Here is a 17,469-nt window from a genome sequence, read left to right as displayed (position 1 = left end):
GTCGCCCCAGAAGGGGTTCAAGCCTGTGTCGCCCCAGAGGGGGTTCAAGCCTGTGTCGCCCCAGAGGGGGTTCAAGCCTGTGTCGCCCCAGAGGGGGTTCAAGCCTGTGTCGCCCCAGAGGGGGTTCAAGCCTGTGTCGCCCCAGAAGGGGTTCAAGCCTGTGTCGCCCCAGAAGGGGTTCAAGCCTGTGTCGCCCCAGAAGGGGTTCAAGCCTGTGTCGCCCCAGAGGGGGTTCAAGCCTGTGTCGCCCCAGAGGGGGTTCAAGCCTGTGTCGCCCCAGAGGGGGTTCAAGCCTGTGTCGCCCCAGAAGGGGTTCAAGCCTGTGTCGCCCCAGAAGGGGTTCAAGCCTGTGTCGCCCCAGAAGGGGTTCAAGCCTGTGTCGCCCCAGAGGGGGTTCAAGCCTGTGTCGCCCCAGAGGGGGTTCAAGCCTGTATCGCCCCAGAAGGGGTTCAAGCCTGTGTCGCCCCAGAGGGGGTTCAAGCCTGTGTCGCCCCAGAAGGGGTTCAAGCCTGTGTCGCCCCAGAGGGGGTTCAAGCCTGTGTCACCCCAAAAGGGGACTCTGTCTGTCTTGTCGCCCCAAAAGGGGACTCTGTCTGTCTTGTCGCCCCAAAAGGGGACTCTGTCTGTCTTGTCGCCCCAGAAGGGGACTCTGTCTGTCTTGTCGCCCCAGAAGAGGACTCTGTCTGTCCTGTTGCCCCAGAAGGGGACTTTGTCTGTCCTGTTACCCCAGAAGGGGACCCTGTCTGTTCTGTTGCCCCAGAAGGGGACTCTGTCTGCCACATCTCTCAGAGGAATCCTGATTGTCCTGCTTCTCAGCTAAGTTCCAGCCTTGCCGGTGGCTTCGAGAGAACAGCTGTTGGTCTACCTTGTGCTGTTCAGCCAGAGTCTCACTATCGTGCCGCTCATTCCAAAGTATTTCGTAGCACTGCACAGCCAGAGTTTCTCCATGGTGCGGATCAGCCAGAGACTCATTATCGTGCTGCTCACTTAGAAGCACTTCACAGTGTTGCGCAGCCAGAGTTTCACCCTAGTGCTGCTCAGCCGGAGATTCACCATTGTGCTGCCCAGTCAGAAATGCATCACTGTATTGTTCAGCCAGAGACTCATCTTAGTGCTGCCACACGAGATGGACCATCAGACTTTAAAGTCTCAGCCCCACAGGCCATAGTCCCAGATATGCAGTCCAGTCAGGTAACAGAGAGTGAAATGTCTGATGTCTTGGATAATATTTCTACCTCTATAGTCTTTGATGGGGATTTAGCCCAATTTGTTGCATTATTAGAACATTATGTCATCATCATGGAGTCCAGACCGTTTTTAGGCATCACCCCTGACAATTTGGTGTTATATCTAATATATTCCTTCAGAGGTGTGCCTTTCAGATGGGCGTCCAAATTGGTTCAGTCTGAGGATCCCTTGTTAAAGAACTTCTCAGCATTTAAGGATGCTGTATTAGAAAGATTTGGCCCCAATAAGGTTGATTCAGATGTCTCTGGGCCGACCTCCTGGCCGGCTGAACCTTCTTCGGATTTGGGAGATTCAGCCAAAAGATCTGCTCATAAGGCCATATCCTCAAGGGGGGTCCCTATAGCCACAACCTCAAGTGAGATCGTTGGTGATGTTACCCCCGTGAACAACTCATGTCATTCAGCGTGGAAAGCCCAGCCCTTAGCTATTACCGCGGGGTGTGCTTTCTTGACTCCGTCTAACAGATATATCCCTGAAATGTTAGCTTCTAGAGTACTGAGGTCTAGGCTTGAGTCTGTATCTGATTCTGATTCGGAGATTGATGGTTATCCGGTATATAAAGGCCCTATGGTCTTCGAAGAAGCCTATTGTAAACCAGGGACGGCTTCCTGTACCAATTTACCAAAGAAGAAGAAGAAGAAGAAGAAGTCTCGTCGGAGACATTAGCTCTGTTCTGTCTTTGTCGTATCCTACTAAGGTGTCCGGAGTCCACCGTTTTTAGGGGGGGATACTGTTACGATCCGCCTCCAGCGGATCGGTGTTATGCGCAGATTCACGCATTCCCCTGTGTGTTGGCTCCCTGTGTATTTTCCTGTCTGTGTTGGTATTTGCTCGTTGGTGACCTCCGGTGGTCAGCCTGGGCCATTGCAGCTCACTCTGTCTGTGTGGGTGTGTGATTAGGGCTCAGGTGTTCTCATCAACTGCTAGCTTGCTATGCTCACCTGCAGGCTATGTGTGTTGATCACTTCCTGGTGTTCACTATATAAACCTTCCTCATCTATTACTTCCTGCCGGTTATAGCTTCAGTCTTTGCTAGAAGTGTTCCTGTGCTCCCATCCTGTTCCTGAGTCCGTGTCCAGTATCCAGCCTATCCTCGTGTCCATGTGCAGCTTCCAGTTTGTTCCTAGTGTCCGCATCCAGTATCTAGCCCATCTGTGTGTCCATGTGCAGCTTCCAGTTTGTTCCAAGTGTCCGCATCCAGTATCTAGCCCATCTGTGTGTCCGTGTGCAGCGTCCAGCTTGTTCCTGAGTCCGCATCCAGTATCCAGCCCATCCTTGTGTCCATGTGCAGCTTCCAGATTGTTCCCAGTGTCTGTATCCAGTATCCAGCCATTCCGGTGTCGGTGTGCAGTCTCCTGTCCTTCCTTGGTTCCAGCTGACCTGTCCTGCTGTGCACAGATAAGTGGGGTATTCCCCCAAACCTCCTTTACTGTGCTTTTGGTTATACTGAGACACCTCTGTGTATTGTTACACTTGCTTTGGATTTATGGTACACCTTTGCGTATTGTTACGCCCGTAGTTGAGCCATTGTTCTCAGTGGGATTAGGGTCCCTTGCCATCTCAGGGTTAGTTAGGTTATCCCCTTGCGCTCTCCTGGCCTCGGCAGCAGGTGTTGTCCACCCTTAAGACCTGCCTGTAGCGGAGCGGAGCGGGCCTAACTCGCTCCCCAGCCGAGACGGGCCCAGGCGAAGCCAAGCTCTGCACACAGCTGCCGACTCCTGTCTGAGGCAACGGAGTTAGGGTCCGGCAGGGGTCCCCTTCTCCTAACAGGTATAGAGTGCGGAAACATCGATGGTGAACATCGTAATGTCACCATCGATGGGTCCAAACTCCATGAGCCTTCTGAGTAAAGTGTTGGTATCAAGCAAGTATCTAACATGATTGCGGATACAGGGTTGGAATAAACAGTCAAGATATACCGATATGGGTTGCATCAACGAACCCCGTGCAGCCACAATGGGTCTGCCGGGGGGGTTGACAAGACACTTATGCACTTTCGGTAGACAGTAGAACAAAGGTACAATGGGGAAACTGGGTATCAAGGCATTGGACAATTCAACAGAGATAATATCATGTAGAACAGCATTAGCCAGCAATGGGTATCCTCAAAATAAACATGGTGGCTATATGCTGGCATATGAAAAATGTCCTATGCAGTTGGAATTCAGCCTTGGTTGTGCTGCGGGGCTGGTCTAGACAATTCAGAGCTTCTACAGGAACCATGGGCCAGATTCATTAGTGAGTATTCACACCGGACACTGATGGTGGTGCTCTGCAATACACATGGGCGTTTCCATCTGGCTTGCACCCACATGTTCCTCACAGGGGTGTAACCAGTCAGAAGTTTCAATCCTCTGATTCTAGTGGAAATCAATCAGATTGATCGCACTGCACCACTTAGCGCAGCCACCTTTCTCTTCCAGATGGTAACACAGTCAGACCTAATTGGGAAGTGTGTGTGGTTCACGAGACCATCGTCAGCCCGAGGGTAAGGGTCCCCATACACTGGGCCGATTTGTCCTAAGGACAAGTCGGACCAGTTTGCCAGGAGTTCCCCCAGAAGCTCCCCGGGAGGCTCACATACGATCTTGTGCCATTTTTACATGCAATATATCACATGCGATTTATTGCATGTAATACTCCCGCGGAGCTGTGGCGGGGTCTGGCCAGCTGGTGGTGGTGGCGGGCAGCGGGGTCCATCCGAGCAGCGGCCGGGAGCTTGTAGCTGCATTTTGCCGGGGGGAGGGGTGGGATGTCGCTGCTGAATATTTCGAAATGATTCTCTCAGCCAATCAGCAGACTCCCATCTGATTGACTGAGAGAATTCGCTCAGCCAATCAACGTCCGGCCAGTCATTTAAAAATATTCAGCAGCTGCATCCTGCCCCGCCGCCCAGCAAAATGCCGCTACAAGCTCCCAGCCGCCACCGCTGGGCAGATGGACCCCGCTGCCTGCCACTAGGAGCTGCCTTCCCCACGGACCACGCTGCCCACCCTCCGCCGCACTGGGAGGGAGGTTCCAAGTCGGGTGGTTGGACGGCCATCAGGTCTGACCACCGCATCCATCCCAACATGACCCTCTCCAGGAGGGACACAATGCTCTGTTCCTGTGCTTCCCTCTTAATTTAAGATTGGCATCACCTGTGTGGGACAGGTTGTTTGAAAAGAAAGGTGTTTTATGACAGGTGATGGTAAACTTATATTAAAAAATAACTGGTAATAAATAAAATAAATAATTAATTAAGATGAAGTCAATGAACAGGACTGGAGGTATGGACTGGATCAATTGTTATTTTCATGCTGTACTGTTTGTGTATTTTCTATGGCACCAGTTTCCAAAAATGGTCAAAATGCTAAGTTATGTTTTATTGGTAACTTAGGGGAGAGAATAGAGACTAGCCAATTTGGTCCCCGAGATCTACCAATGGTCCACGTTTCCAAATCACCTATCTGGTGCACAGCTGTAGTCATTATGAACTGTCACATTTTTAAACATGCTGCATTCATTCCTACTATAGATCCACAGGTTGCCTGAAAAACATGAACTGTTGGTAGATCCTGAGGACAGGTTTGGCCACAGCTAACCTAAGGAGTGCCGGACGGGGTCTCGACAGTCAGGATCCTGACAGGCATTTACCCGACGTCGGGATCCCGACTGTCAAAACACAGACAGCCAGGTTCCCGACGGCCACCTGCTATTTTCCCTCGTGGGGGTCCACGACCCCCATAGAGGGAGAATAGAATAGGTGGCAAGCATAGTGAGCCACTGTGCCCGCAGCGTGGCAAGCGCAACGAGCCCACAAGGGGCTAAGTTGCCCTCACCATGCTGTCTGAGTCCGTACAGTCGGGATTCCAATGTCGGGCTAATGACTGTCGGGATCCCGACTTTTGGACCCATGTACCACACCCGACCTAAGAGCTTGTTCTTATATACAAGGACTCCACACCAATTATGGAGTAGTGCCTGATGCAGGCAAAATAGATGAAATGCATAACTCCCAACATGACCCACTCCAGGAGGGACACAATGCTCTGTTTCTAGACTTCCCTCTTCGGGGTTAATAGGATCGACCCCTTAATGTGTGATTACCATCACCTGTTTTAAACAGAGTGAGGGGCACATTTATCATGATCGCATTTACAATGCGATCTGGCGGAATATTACCGCCCAGGATCGCATTGTAAAATGCGATCATATCGGGGCAATGTATCAATTTTAAGGGCACAGGGACAGGACTCCGAAAGGAGCCTGTCCCTGCGAAGCCCTAACCCGGAAGCTGAGTGGTCTGCGCTGACCCCCGCCGACCCCTCTTACCGCACTCCCCTTCTCGGGCAGTGCGATGTGTAGCCATAGGCTACAATGGGCTATCGCCATATCAGAATGGCGATAGCCCAGGGGTGCGATGCCGGGCTGCCTGATGTTGATACATCGGGCAGCTTCGCATCCCCCATAGAAACCTATGGGGGATGCGGCCGGCGGCGGTGCGGGGGGGTGGCAGCAGGGATCGGAGATTCCTGCTGTGGTCCCCCTATGATACATTTAGGGGATACTTAATATTTGCGGCTAAACCCCGAAAACGTGTGTTTTTGGGGATTTAGCCGCAAATATGGTTTGATAAATGGGCCCCTAAGAAAGGTGTTTCCATAAAGGTGATAGCCATCATAAATTAAGAGGGAAGTCCAGAAACAGAGCTATGTGTCCCTCCTGGAGAGGGTCATGTTGGGAGGAATGCACCGGCTCAGGTTCGATGCACACAGGACCATGCATCGGACCTGAGGGGACATCAAACTGAGCTGATTTGGGCCGATGTCACGACCCATTTCGTCGGAGTCGGGTGAAATCGTCTCAGTGTGTATGGGCACCTTAAGAGCCAGTGGAGGTGAGTAAACACAAACACGTGTCCCCTTCCACCATCGGCAGCAGAACTACTATTGGTGCAGCGAGTGCAGTGTATTGGGGCCTTTGAGGACTAAGGGGCCCTGTCACCCACTGCTATGTTCTATATTGTGAAAGGATGGAGTAGAGGGGGGGGCCCAAATTATATATTTGCACTTGGCCTCACTAAACAAAAGTTTTGACGGTACTTGTGTATTATCACGGCACCAGTGCGTGCAACGTAGTTCACGTAGTCAGAGTTATGCAGTCAGTGTCGGCCAGCGTAGTCGTAGTAAGGCACTGTAGTCAGCATAGTCTAAGCCTAGTGAGCGCCTCTCACACAGACAGTCTGTTTGAGACGCACGAGCGTCTCATACGTTTGTACATCTCAGCAAGGACGCATTTGTCTGTGATAATACACCATATTATATACTGGCAAATGCTTCCATTTTAAACCCCCACTATCCACATAAGTACGCGTCCTCCCTACCTGTTCATACCCTCACTATCCACGTCGGCGTGGAGTTGATTTTATAAATGAACAGGTCGGGAGGACTAGTACCGCATCCCCTCGCGGGGCTCGCTACGCTCACTGCGATTCGGGCTGACATGGATAGTGGGGGTGTTTCAGGAACAAACTCACACCTGTCATGTCAGGCAGGTTAAAATGGTCAATGGTTCCCACACAATGTAATAAGCACTGACTGACTACGCTAACTGCGTAAGCTCCGGCTAGCTGCGGACGTGCTGCTAGCTGCCGACGTAGCCTCCGGCTAGCCGCGGTAGCACGACGTTGATACCGTCAGGGACGCTGACTACGCTAACTATGCTGGCTGCAGGAACACAACGCTGGTACTGACAGGAACGCTGACTACAATGGCCGCGGTGACACTACGCTGATTCTAACAGGGACACTGCGCTAACTACGTAACAGGTGCCGTGATAATACACAAGTACCATTTCGACACTGCTGCCCCCAGTACTACTGTTACAATACATCTGAATTCTCTCCCACAGAGATGAGGAGCAGCATTATGTTATCATTATATAGGATACACTGGATGTGCTCCCTGATGAAGACCTTTTACACATCAACCGCCTAGCTCAGAACAGGAAACCGTAATACTGAAAGGTCATTGTGACGTTGCATTGGGCAGTGTGAGGAGCGCAGCACAGCACTGACAGCAGCAAGAGGAGACGCAACCCTTGCTGCCGCCTGTGTCTGCAAGACTGCGAGGGAAAGCTGCATCCTGGGGCTGCTTCTGCTTACACGCGGACACCATCCAGCCAGGTAGCAACCTCCTAGTGACGTCAAGCAATCAGCTGCTGTGACGCACCGCCCCGCCAATGTGACAGCGCTGTGCCCAACCCCCCCACCCCGCTCGCAGCCTGATGGACACGCACTGGAAGATGCACAAAGTCTGTGGAAAGTCGCAGGCTGAGCCCCAGCACTGACACCGCCGCCAGGCGCCCAGCCCGAGCACCAGCAGTCGCCACACATCCGACGGAGCCGGCCGCCTACCCCGAGTGTCGTGTGACGGGAGTGGCCCCAGCAGAGTGTGCCTGTGTGCCGCTGGCCATCTCACCCCGGGCCGCCCCGCAGCTGGGCCGCCCGCCTTCCTACCTATGTCCCGCAAAGCCAGCGATAATGTGGAGTACACTCTGCGGAGCCTGAGCAACCTGATGGGGGAGAAGAAGAGGAGGAAGCAGGAGGAGGGTGCCGGGGAAAGGAGTCTGATCGCTGCCGACTCCTGCACCAGCATCAACAGCCAGGGAACCGGGGCTGCCCAGTCCTGCGCTGCCGCCGGCGGGGACCTGGAGCGGGCGGCCCGCAGACAGTTCCAGCAGGATGTCACCCCGGCGTTCGTCTATGTGGTGTCCGTCTTCTCCGCCTTGGGAGGCTTCCTGTTCGGCTACGACACCGGAGTGGTGTCCGGGGCGATGCTGCTGCTAAAGAAGGAAATGAACCTGTCGGCGCTGTGGCAGGAGCTGCTGGTCTCCAGCACGGTGGGAGCGGCGGCGCTGTCGGCGCTGGCAGGCGGGGTGCTGAACGGAGTCCTGGGGCGCAGACCGTGCATCCTCCTGGCCAGCCTGTTCTTCACCGGCGGGGCAGTGGTGATGGCTGCTGCCCGGGACAAGGAGACCCTGCTGGGCGGCCGTGTGGTGGTGGGACTCGGCATCGGTGAGTGTTAGCTGATGTGTGCAACACGTTGTTCTGCCTGCTACCCTATCATTTTACAGTCTGCGCCCCCCAACTAGGGAACAGATCATTAGTACTGTATGCTTGTAGTACTTTTAATATTTAAAATGGTAATAATTGATTATTATACAAAGTCTATTTGGAAGCTTTAAATATCTTTCAGCTGCGAGATAAGCAGCTGGTAACACTTTTTAATATGTAGTTGCTTGTGACATGTGGTTAACCTTTTATTGTAGATGTAATATACTCGTTTCCTTTGGGCCGGTGCATACATACACAGCATCAGCCAGCCCCAGTGGCAGTATAGTGGAACCTTAATTTTGTTATTAGGCATTGATCGATTTCTAATCTATCAGTTTTTATGAGTTAACAGTGGAAGCCTTAAAGTTTTTGCACACCCTTTTAGAGTGACCACATATGTCTAGTCTCCTAAACCTTGACGGCAATAATGAATGATTCTGCCGGGGAGCCCCGTACAGTCAGGCACAGTGATTGTTGTGTCATATACTTCAATATTAAAGCTATTGCCAGCTGATAAGAGTTTAAAGCAACAGTAAAGCTTCCCTATAACTGTTACTCAGAATAGAGACCATCTAGTTGTTGCTAGGAAACAAGGTGACTTCCAGCATCCTATTTCCCTAGCATCTTTGTGCTGCTGTCTCCTCATCCAGTATGCAGAAGGATAGATCCATCCATGCCGATGTTGCAAATGTATTGTTTCTACATATTTCTAGATTCCAATATTATAAAAACAATTTATTTTTTTTGCTTACTAGAGCTTTAGCTTTTAATATTTATTTAATCTAATGTAGGAATCCGTTTCTAAAGCAGCGCTACTACATTTTGCAACCTAAAGCTTTTATGAATTGAATTGAAATCCTAGCATTTCCATAAATGAAGATGGCATACGTGGTATCATAATAATACATGCGATATGGCATATCGTTTCATGAAATGTCAGGATTAGGCCTTCCCCCAATTTTAAAATGAAAAATCAAGACACGTGATTTGTAGTTCACCTGCCAATAATACCCACTCTATACTTAAATTATGGGTCAAAATAGAATAAACATGGGATCCTAAACCAACTAAATTGGTTAATTTGGTTGTATTACTCGAAGTGAAAATAGACACTAATTAGAATATATATATATATATACATTTTTTGAGCATTTAAATTACTGTAATTGTCCAAACTAGCCAAATGATAATGCATGGGTATCTGAGTGAGTTGACTGCCTTGGTGATACTAACAGTGGCTAGTATTAACCTACAGTCTTTACACAAGTCAGTCATCTGGAACATTTTGTTTAAAATTTTGGAAAAAAGCTTTAGCAAACAAAAGTTTATTCAAAGTATAAAGCGTTTATTAATAATATTAATGTTATTGCTGTCATTAGGAGATACTGCTGTGCTAGATCATAAATAGGCTTCCTCCAGCAAAGAGCAGGGAGAAACCTTTAGGGGCGTAATATACTGCTAGCAGTGTTTTCATGGTAACCTTTTTATGTGGCTAGTGAACAAAAGGTTGTAATGGGGCATTTTCCTAATGAAGCCTCTATGAAGATATATATGTAATGGTATGGGAAGTGTAATTGTATAGCGGTAGAAGTGGCATAACACTGTGGCGGAGATGTATTAAGCAGTGGAGAGTGACAATGTACCAGCCAATCAGCTCATAACGGCCATGTTACAGATCTTGTTTGAAAATTTACAGTTAGGAGCTGGGTGACTGATACTTTATCTCTGTCCACTTCTTTATCATTTGCTAAGCTTAGTACATCTCCCCCTACTTCCAACTTATAACTATAGCCCACTTCCAACTCTACGTATGTTTTACAGTGTATTACATTGCAATAATATATATTATATACACAAGGGTGAATCAATAAGTACCTGTGTTTGAAGACAGGTGGCGTTGCTGAGGAAAGTTGGTATTGCTATAGTGTACTACCATCTGTCATACAACACCATACCAAATTTCTGATTGATCATAGGTTGTTTTTTTTTTCCCACCACGACAAAGCACCAGCTTCCTCATCTGGAATTGTTGCTGCCAAATTGCATGAATTTAATAAACAATGGCGATATATCAGCTAATGTGTACCCCCGATATGTCAGCTAATTACTTTTTCATGGATTTCAGCGGGTTGAGAGCTCCATGGTAACAGTAACAGCCGGGCAGAGAGGTCGTCAATCTACCCGGCTGAGGGCAGGTCCTCCGCAGCTTTTTGAAAACTCGCACCAGATCGCAAGACATTCGGAGCTCACGGTCTGACAATTAGGAGCTAACACTGCTTCTCCTGATTGACTGCCTAACCGCAAACTGTGATTGGCTCTGAAGACCGGCTCCAGTTTTGAAATAGCCGCGGCGGACCTGCAGACTCGTACAGCCAGTAGGATTAACAAACTCTCTGTCCAGCTGTTATCGCAAGCGCACCGGGCAATGACCAGATTCTGCTTCCTCCCCAATAAAATCTGGTCCCCAGGAAGAAGAATCTGGTCACCGTGATGGCCTAGCGCCTCGGAGCTTGTTGAGCCCTGGTGTAAGCACACTGGCAAAATGGGTATGGGTCGAGCAAATTAAGGTCGCCATGCATTGGGTCAACCTCTGAAGGTCAACAGGGCTTTTGTCAACACTTGGAAAAGTTCAACATGGCTAAGGTTGCTAGGGTGAAAAGTTCAACACAAGCATTAGGTTGACAATGGGAAGCTCGACAAGCTAAAGGTTGACATGGGTTTTTTTTAAAACTTTTTTTGTCCCTAATGTTGACACAGTCCCCATTGTTGTAATACTTGTGTCAACCTTTTCTGTGTATCAACCGAAGCCCTGTCGACCTTCAGTGGTTGATCCAATGCAAGTCAACCTTATTGTGTTACCTGTTGACCATATACCAGCAAACCCCACCCCCCCAACAAGTCTCACAAGTGTTTGTGTGACAGACAGATCACCCTGCTGGGTCAGCAATGGCAGGCCCTAGTTCCCTGCACAGTGGCTTTTTTTTTCTCTCTTGTGGGCTATAGATGCAAATACAAGATGTGACAAAGTACAGTGGTTCAAGGGGGCAGCTGAACTGGAGTGGTCCAATACTCCTAAGTGGATTGCAAAAAAGGTTTATTGGTTCTGCGCTCACCCTCTGGGTGTGTGTGTGTCAGGTGAAAGATGGCTAGTACTCAGTGTAGTTTAGCAATCCATAAAGAAAATTTATTTATAGAGGTATAAAGTAAAGGCAGGTTAACATGGGGGTGGGGGGGGGGGGGGGGTTTAATGTGTGCGAACACCCCGGATGGGGGGTGTGGGGGTTGGGATGTCACTCCAATGCCAGTGGAACAGCTCTCACTACTATGTGTCTGCTGGCCGCTGGTGGTATGACAGGGGTGGATGGGGGGTTAGGATTGCTGTGTTAGCTGGCTGTCTGTGAATGGGCAACAGAACACAGAAGCCTGGGGGTGGGATGGGAAGCAAGTCTCTGGAAGAGAGTCTCTTGAAGAATAACAGTTCAGCGGGGTCAAGGTGAATGCGTGATGTCACTGGGGGCTGGCGTCCCTGACCCGACCGATGGTGCACAGCGCACTTACCCGATACCCTGTAAACCGTCTGTGTGGGGGTCCCTCGCCGCTCTGTCCTGGAGTCTTCACCGGCTCCCGCACTTCCGGGTTTGGCTGGGCAGCAGGCTGCAGCACATTTCCTCTGCTTGTCTTCCGCGGCAGCTCCCTTAATGTAGCATCCATCTGCTCGCACATCTGCGTCTGAGGGTGCGTGCTGTTATAATGGAGGCAAACTTGTATGGCCAAGCAGAGGGCAGGGTAAACTTGCGGGCATCTAATTAGGGGCAGCAATGGGGAAAAGGTAGACAAAAACAAAAAAATACTTACCTTACACCCAGAAAACCTTGTAAGCCTCTCTTCAACAGGGGCAAGACTTGTCATGCAGACCACTACCTCCTCACTGCTCCGCACATCCTCTCCCACAATATGCAGCACTGCAGCTAAATAAACTAGCAGGGCGGGGCTAAACACAGTGGGTGGAGTTAAACAGAGTGGAATAAAATGGTGTGCAAATAAAATATATGCAATCTGTGATATTAAATATGGGATAAAATGGGAGTGAGATTAAAAAAGGGGAATAAATGGGCGTGAGATTAAAAAAAGGGGAATAAATGGGCATGATACATAAAACAATATCAACAGAGTAGACGTCTAAAGAAAAAAACATTTGAATAGCACACCCGACCATTTCAAAAGACGTCGGATTTGAAAAGTGGGAAAAAAATGACGCCCAAAAATGGCACTTTAATACCCCTCAATATTCTGACCATGTCAACATTTATTCAATCTATTGGAGGCAGTGGCAGTTTGGACCTATGACCTGCAGCCCCCCTTGTGAAGCCGGATGCAGTCTGTGAGACTGCACTGGCTTCACTGTGACTGTCAGTGACTTTCAATTGTAAGTTCTATCTACATAGTAAAGGCAGTCTCATAGGGAGGTGTTCCCTCCCTCTGGGACTGCCTTCTGATCTTTCATGCAGACCTAGACAGATTATATGGGCTGCAGCCGATGCCGTCCATAAAATTGGGGGCATGCGCAGTGCCCTTGTCAATGCTGTGCATGTGTTGTTCCCAGCGCCTTTCACTGCATTCTACATGTGCTGGGTTCCTGGACAGCAAAAGGGAGAGGCTAACAACATCCCCCTCCTACAGAAAGGTAGGAGCCACTGCTGGTTACAGGTAACCCTAATGCCGACATCCTAACCGTATGTGAATGTCGACTTAAACCTTGATTTCCACTGCCTCAATAACCCGATTATTGCCTGGCCAACCCAAGTAATGACCCCCCCCCAAAATATAACCCAGGTCCACTTAATAGGGAAATGACCCTAGCTATCTGGGTCAGACCTGTACTTGGGCCCTGGATTTTTATGTAAAAGGGGTATTGGTAATCGTATATAAGAAGTACCTCACTGTGCACTGATGTTTTTACATTGAAAAAAGAGAAAATGAGGTGCACACTCAATACTAAACACTGCTAATCAGAATAATTCTTAACTGCAGTAATAAATAGCATAAATTTGAGGTGCTTTGCATAATTTTTGGCCCACCAACCATGACCAGATGATAACTGGTACGTCCCTCTCAACACCCGTTGCTTTTTTTATTAGTGTAACACTTAAACTTCTCAAAGGTATACCTGGGGGGTCTCATGCCCTGGACTTGTAGCTGTATTCAATTGGCATATCTTGCATCTAAAATGGCAGAAGTTGGAAGGGCAATATTCTTTTATTAAATTTTTATTTTTTATGCGCTGATTATGCTAATTATGGTTGGCTTTAGTGCTCAAACTGGTTACTTTTCGCTCATCTCAGCCCCTTCTCCCTTCCCCAGGGTGGTTGCAATGCTGCTACAAAAAAAAATACATTTGAATACAGCCTTTAGTGTTCTAGAACCACCAGATGAGGTAATCTGCCTGTGCTTGGTGGGCCCATATATTTGGCCAAAATTATGCTAAGTATTTCAATTTTACTTGTTATATTGCAGAGTAAACACCTGCATTTTCTCTTTTTTTTTTTCTTCCTGTGTGGAACTACAAGTTTAGGCATAGTTGTACTATACCTCTCATGTTTAGAATTAGGGTTTGCAGTTCAAGGCATCCCATATTGTTTTTATGTCAAAATAAGAATTTCGTAGTGTTAACCTGGATTGAATGTATGAACATTAAGTTGCATTCACTTAAACGAAAAAAAAATGCGCGTCTAATTGAATCTCACCTTACATCTGACCTGTGTTACTCCTGTTTGCCGATTTTTTTTTTTTTTTTATTTTTTTTTTTTTAGGATATTATAAATACGATGTCTTCATGAAAACACTTCTACTTTTAAAGAGTCTTTTCGTATACAGTTGTTGTTCATATTCTTGTTCCAGAAGGCTTCTCCAGTTTTTGCAGTATGCTTGCCTGTGCAAACATGTGATGCTTGTCAATACATTAATCTTTTTAACGGTTTACATGCTAATGATGAATACAGTCATGAACATTGTGTTCCTCACAACATCAGAATAGGAACAATGTGATTAGATAAAATCAGACTAATAGAAGGGGAAATCCAATCAGCCACATCGGTTGCCACATGGGAAAAGGCTTCTGCTTTCATCTCTTAAGTTATGCCATTAAAATAGCTTTCCTAACGTTATAAACCTTGGGTGTTAACGCACTATAATTGGACCCCGCCCACCTCTATGGAATCTAATTTTACGCTAAGATGATGGGGTTATGGTAATGGGGTGCTGGAGTTCTTCCAGGAATGGCTGCATCTTTAACCCCTTCCCGACATTTGACGTATATATACGTCATGGCCGGGATGTACTTCCCGACACATGACGTATATATACGTCATGACTTCAAAGTGCCACTGCGTCTAGAGACGCAGTGACAGAGGGACGATGTCTGCTGTCCCTGACAGCAGACATGTCCCTGCATGCCCAGGGGGGGCGGCGATGCCGCCCCCCCGTCGGCGATCGCTGTGATTGGCTGTTCAATGTGAACAGCCATTCGCAGCGTTTTCCTGTGTTACCGGCGAATCAGACGCTCGGTAACACAGGTGTCAATCACCGCCGGGTGTGAGGGGGCATGAGGGGGTCATCGGTGACGACGACACCTCACCCCACCTGCCCCCAAGGCTGTGATTGGTCCGTCGGACCGACGGACCAATCACAGCCAAGGCGCGCCATTTAAACTAACGGTGACTGCGCTGCAGACGCCATTCCGGTCTGGAATTGCGTGCAGAGCGGTCACCGGCCACTCTGTCGTGATATACATACCTGAACCTTGCCTGATACTTACCTGATCACCGCTGGTAGCGTGCTGCCAGCAGTTGGATGCTTCCTGGATCTTGTGACTTCCTGTGTCCTGCTGCTGCAGTGTCATAGAGTGTCATAGAGTGTCAGAGAGTGACAGAGAGTGCTATATTTTGTGTCTGCTGCACCCCTTTTGTGCTGATCAGTATATCTGTGCTGATCAGCAACTTTTTTTTTTTTTTTTTTTATATATATATATACCTGTCAGTTGCACCAAAGGTTGTGCTGCCTGTGCAACTGACTGCTGCCCCCCCCCCCTTTTGTGCTGATCAGTTTAAATTAATTAACTGATCAGCAACTTTTTGGGGGTCCAGGTTTTTTTTTTTTATATATACCCTGTCAGGTTGCACCCACAGTTGTCTGCCTGCTGCCCCTCACTGCTAATCAGTGTCGCATCACTGCATCACTGATCTGCAGTTTTTTTTGGGGGGGGGGGATTGCAGTGGGGTTTTGTTTTTACACCCACGTTGCTTTTGTGGGTGCTTTTGTGGGTGTCCTGTGGCCGCTGATCAGTGACGTACATCACTGAACAGCATTTTTGGCAAAGGGTTGATATCATTTTTTTTCTGCAGTTTTTTTAAATTGTTTTTTTTTTGGAGAGTGCTGTGGTATTTTTTTTTTTTAAATTGTTTTTACACCTGTTGCCTTTGAGCGCTGTTCAGTGACGGACGTTACTGACCAACATCTGTGCTCAATTTTTGGCGCAGGACCTTTTTTTTTTTTTTTAACCCCTTCAATTTTTTTTTTTTTTATTGGGATCAAATTCCTGTATAAAGTATTTTTTTTTTCTGCACTACATACACACTACACACTACATACCCCCCGTGTTGAAATAAAGTTTGTACCCCCCCAACACTATACACGTGTTGAAACATTACACTTACAGAAACACAAAAATAAAAATGGCATCCCAAATGTCATCCCAGTCATCCAGAAGAATGTATTCAGCGGAGGAGGCATATGCCATGCTTGCCTCTGACTCTGACACAGCCAGTGATGCAAGCGGGGAATTTGAAGGATTCGTCTTAAGCTCCTCTTCCTCCTCTAGTGATGAGGGACCCCCTCAAAGACGCCCCCGTAGAGCAGCTGAGACCCCCCCCCCCCCAAATGATTGATCCCGTATGGACCCCACCACCAGACAATTTTGAGCCCTAGGTTCCTGAGTTTTTGGCCATCCCAGGAATCCAATTTGATTCAGCAGGTCTCAGAGAAATTGACTTTTTCAAATTATTTTTCTCTGATGATTTTATAAATTTAATGGTGGACCAAAGTAATTTATATGCCCAGCAGTTTATTGCTCAAAACCCCACGTCATCATTTGCTAGGTGGACCCCTGTAGATGCTGTAGAGATGATGACGTTTTGGGGTCTGGTGTTACATATGGGCATAGAAAAAAAGCCAGAAATTAGGCAATATTGGAGTACAGATGTTCTGTACAGCACCCCACTTTACCGTATGGCCATGACTCGGACTCGTTTTGAGATAATCCTTTAATTTTTACATTACACCGATAATGCACAGTGCCCACCCAGAGATGATCCCACCTTTGACCGGCTATTCAAAGTCAGGCCGGTCATTGATCATTTCAGTGCCAAATTTGCAGAGATGTACATCCCTGAAAAATGTATTTGTATCGACGAGTCCCTTATACATTTTAAAGGAAGGGTTAAATTCCGCCAGTACCTTCCCAGTAAGAGGGCAAGGTATGGCATAAAAATGTATAAACTGTGTGAAAGCACCTTAGGGTACACCCACAGGTTTAGGGTATATGAAGGGAAGGATTCAAGAATTGAACCGCCAGAATGCCCCCCCTCCCTCGTAGGTGTTAGTGGAAAAATTGTCTGGGATTTAGTGCACCCCTTCCTGGATAAAGGTTATCACCTCTATGTGGATAACTTTTACACTAGCATCCCCCTGTTTAAGGCCCTTGGTTCAAGAGGTACAGCAGCTTGCGGTACTGTGCGCAAGAACCAAAGAGGCCTCCCAAAAACGCACATTGCCCAAGTACTGAGAAGGGGTGAAAGCAGGGGAATATGCACCGAAAATATGTTGTTGGTCAAATATAAGGACAAGAGGGATGTCCTTATACTGACAACAATTCATGGAGACCGTACCACCTCCATCCCTGTACGAGGTACCAGTACCCACACCTCAAAACCTAATTGTATCCTAGATTACAATAAGTACATGGGCGGAGTGGATCTTTCAGATCAGGTACTGAAGCCGTACAGTCCCCTGCGGAAAACAAAAATCTGGTACAAGAAGCTGGCCGTGTATATCATCCAGATGGCACTGTA

At 48.1% G+C, this 17,469-nt stretch overlaps 1 protein-coding gene across 1 annotated transcript in view; it reads left to right on the top strand.

Annotated features, from left to right (window-relative positions):
- Positions 1-7,307: 7,307 nt before the first annotated feature.
- Positions 7,308-17,469, top strand: part of SLC2A13 (solute carrier family 2 member 13) — a 216,138-nt gene continuing 205,976 nt past the window's right edge. The window contains exon 1 of the mRNA XM_083182944.1: positions 7,308-8,305. Within this exon, the coding sequence (XP_083039070.1) occupies positions 7,750-8,305 (556 nt within the window). The 5' untranslated portion in view covers positions 7,308-7,749. The remainder of the gene's footprint in view (positions 8,306-17,469) is intronic.

The sequence above is a fragment of the Crinia signifera genome, chromosome 4 (assembly GCF_055691185.1).
Source record: "Crinia signifera chromosome 4, ASM5569118v1, whole genome shotgun sequence".
Lineage (NCBI taxonomy): Eukaryota > Metazoa > Chordata > Amphibia > Anura > Myobatrachidae > Crinia > Crinia signifera.
Note: the sequence above shows the minus strand (reverse complement) of the source record. Positions and strands in the feature narration are given on the sequence as shown.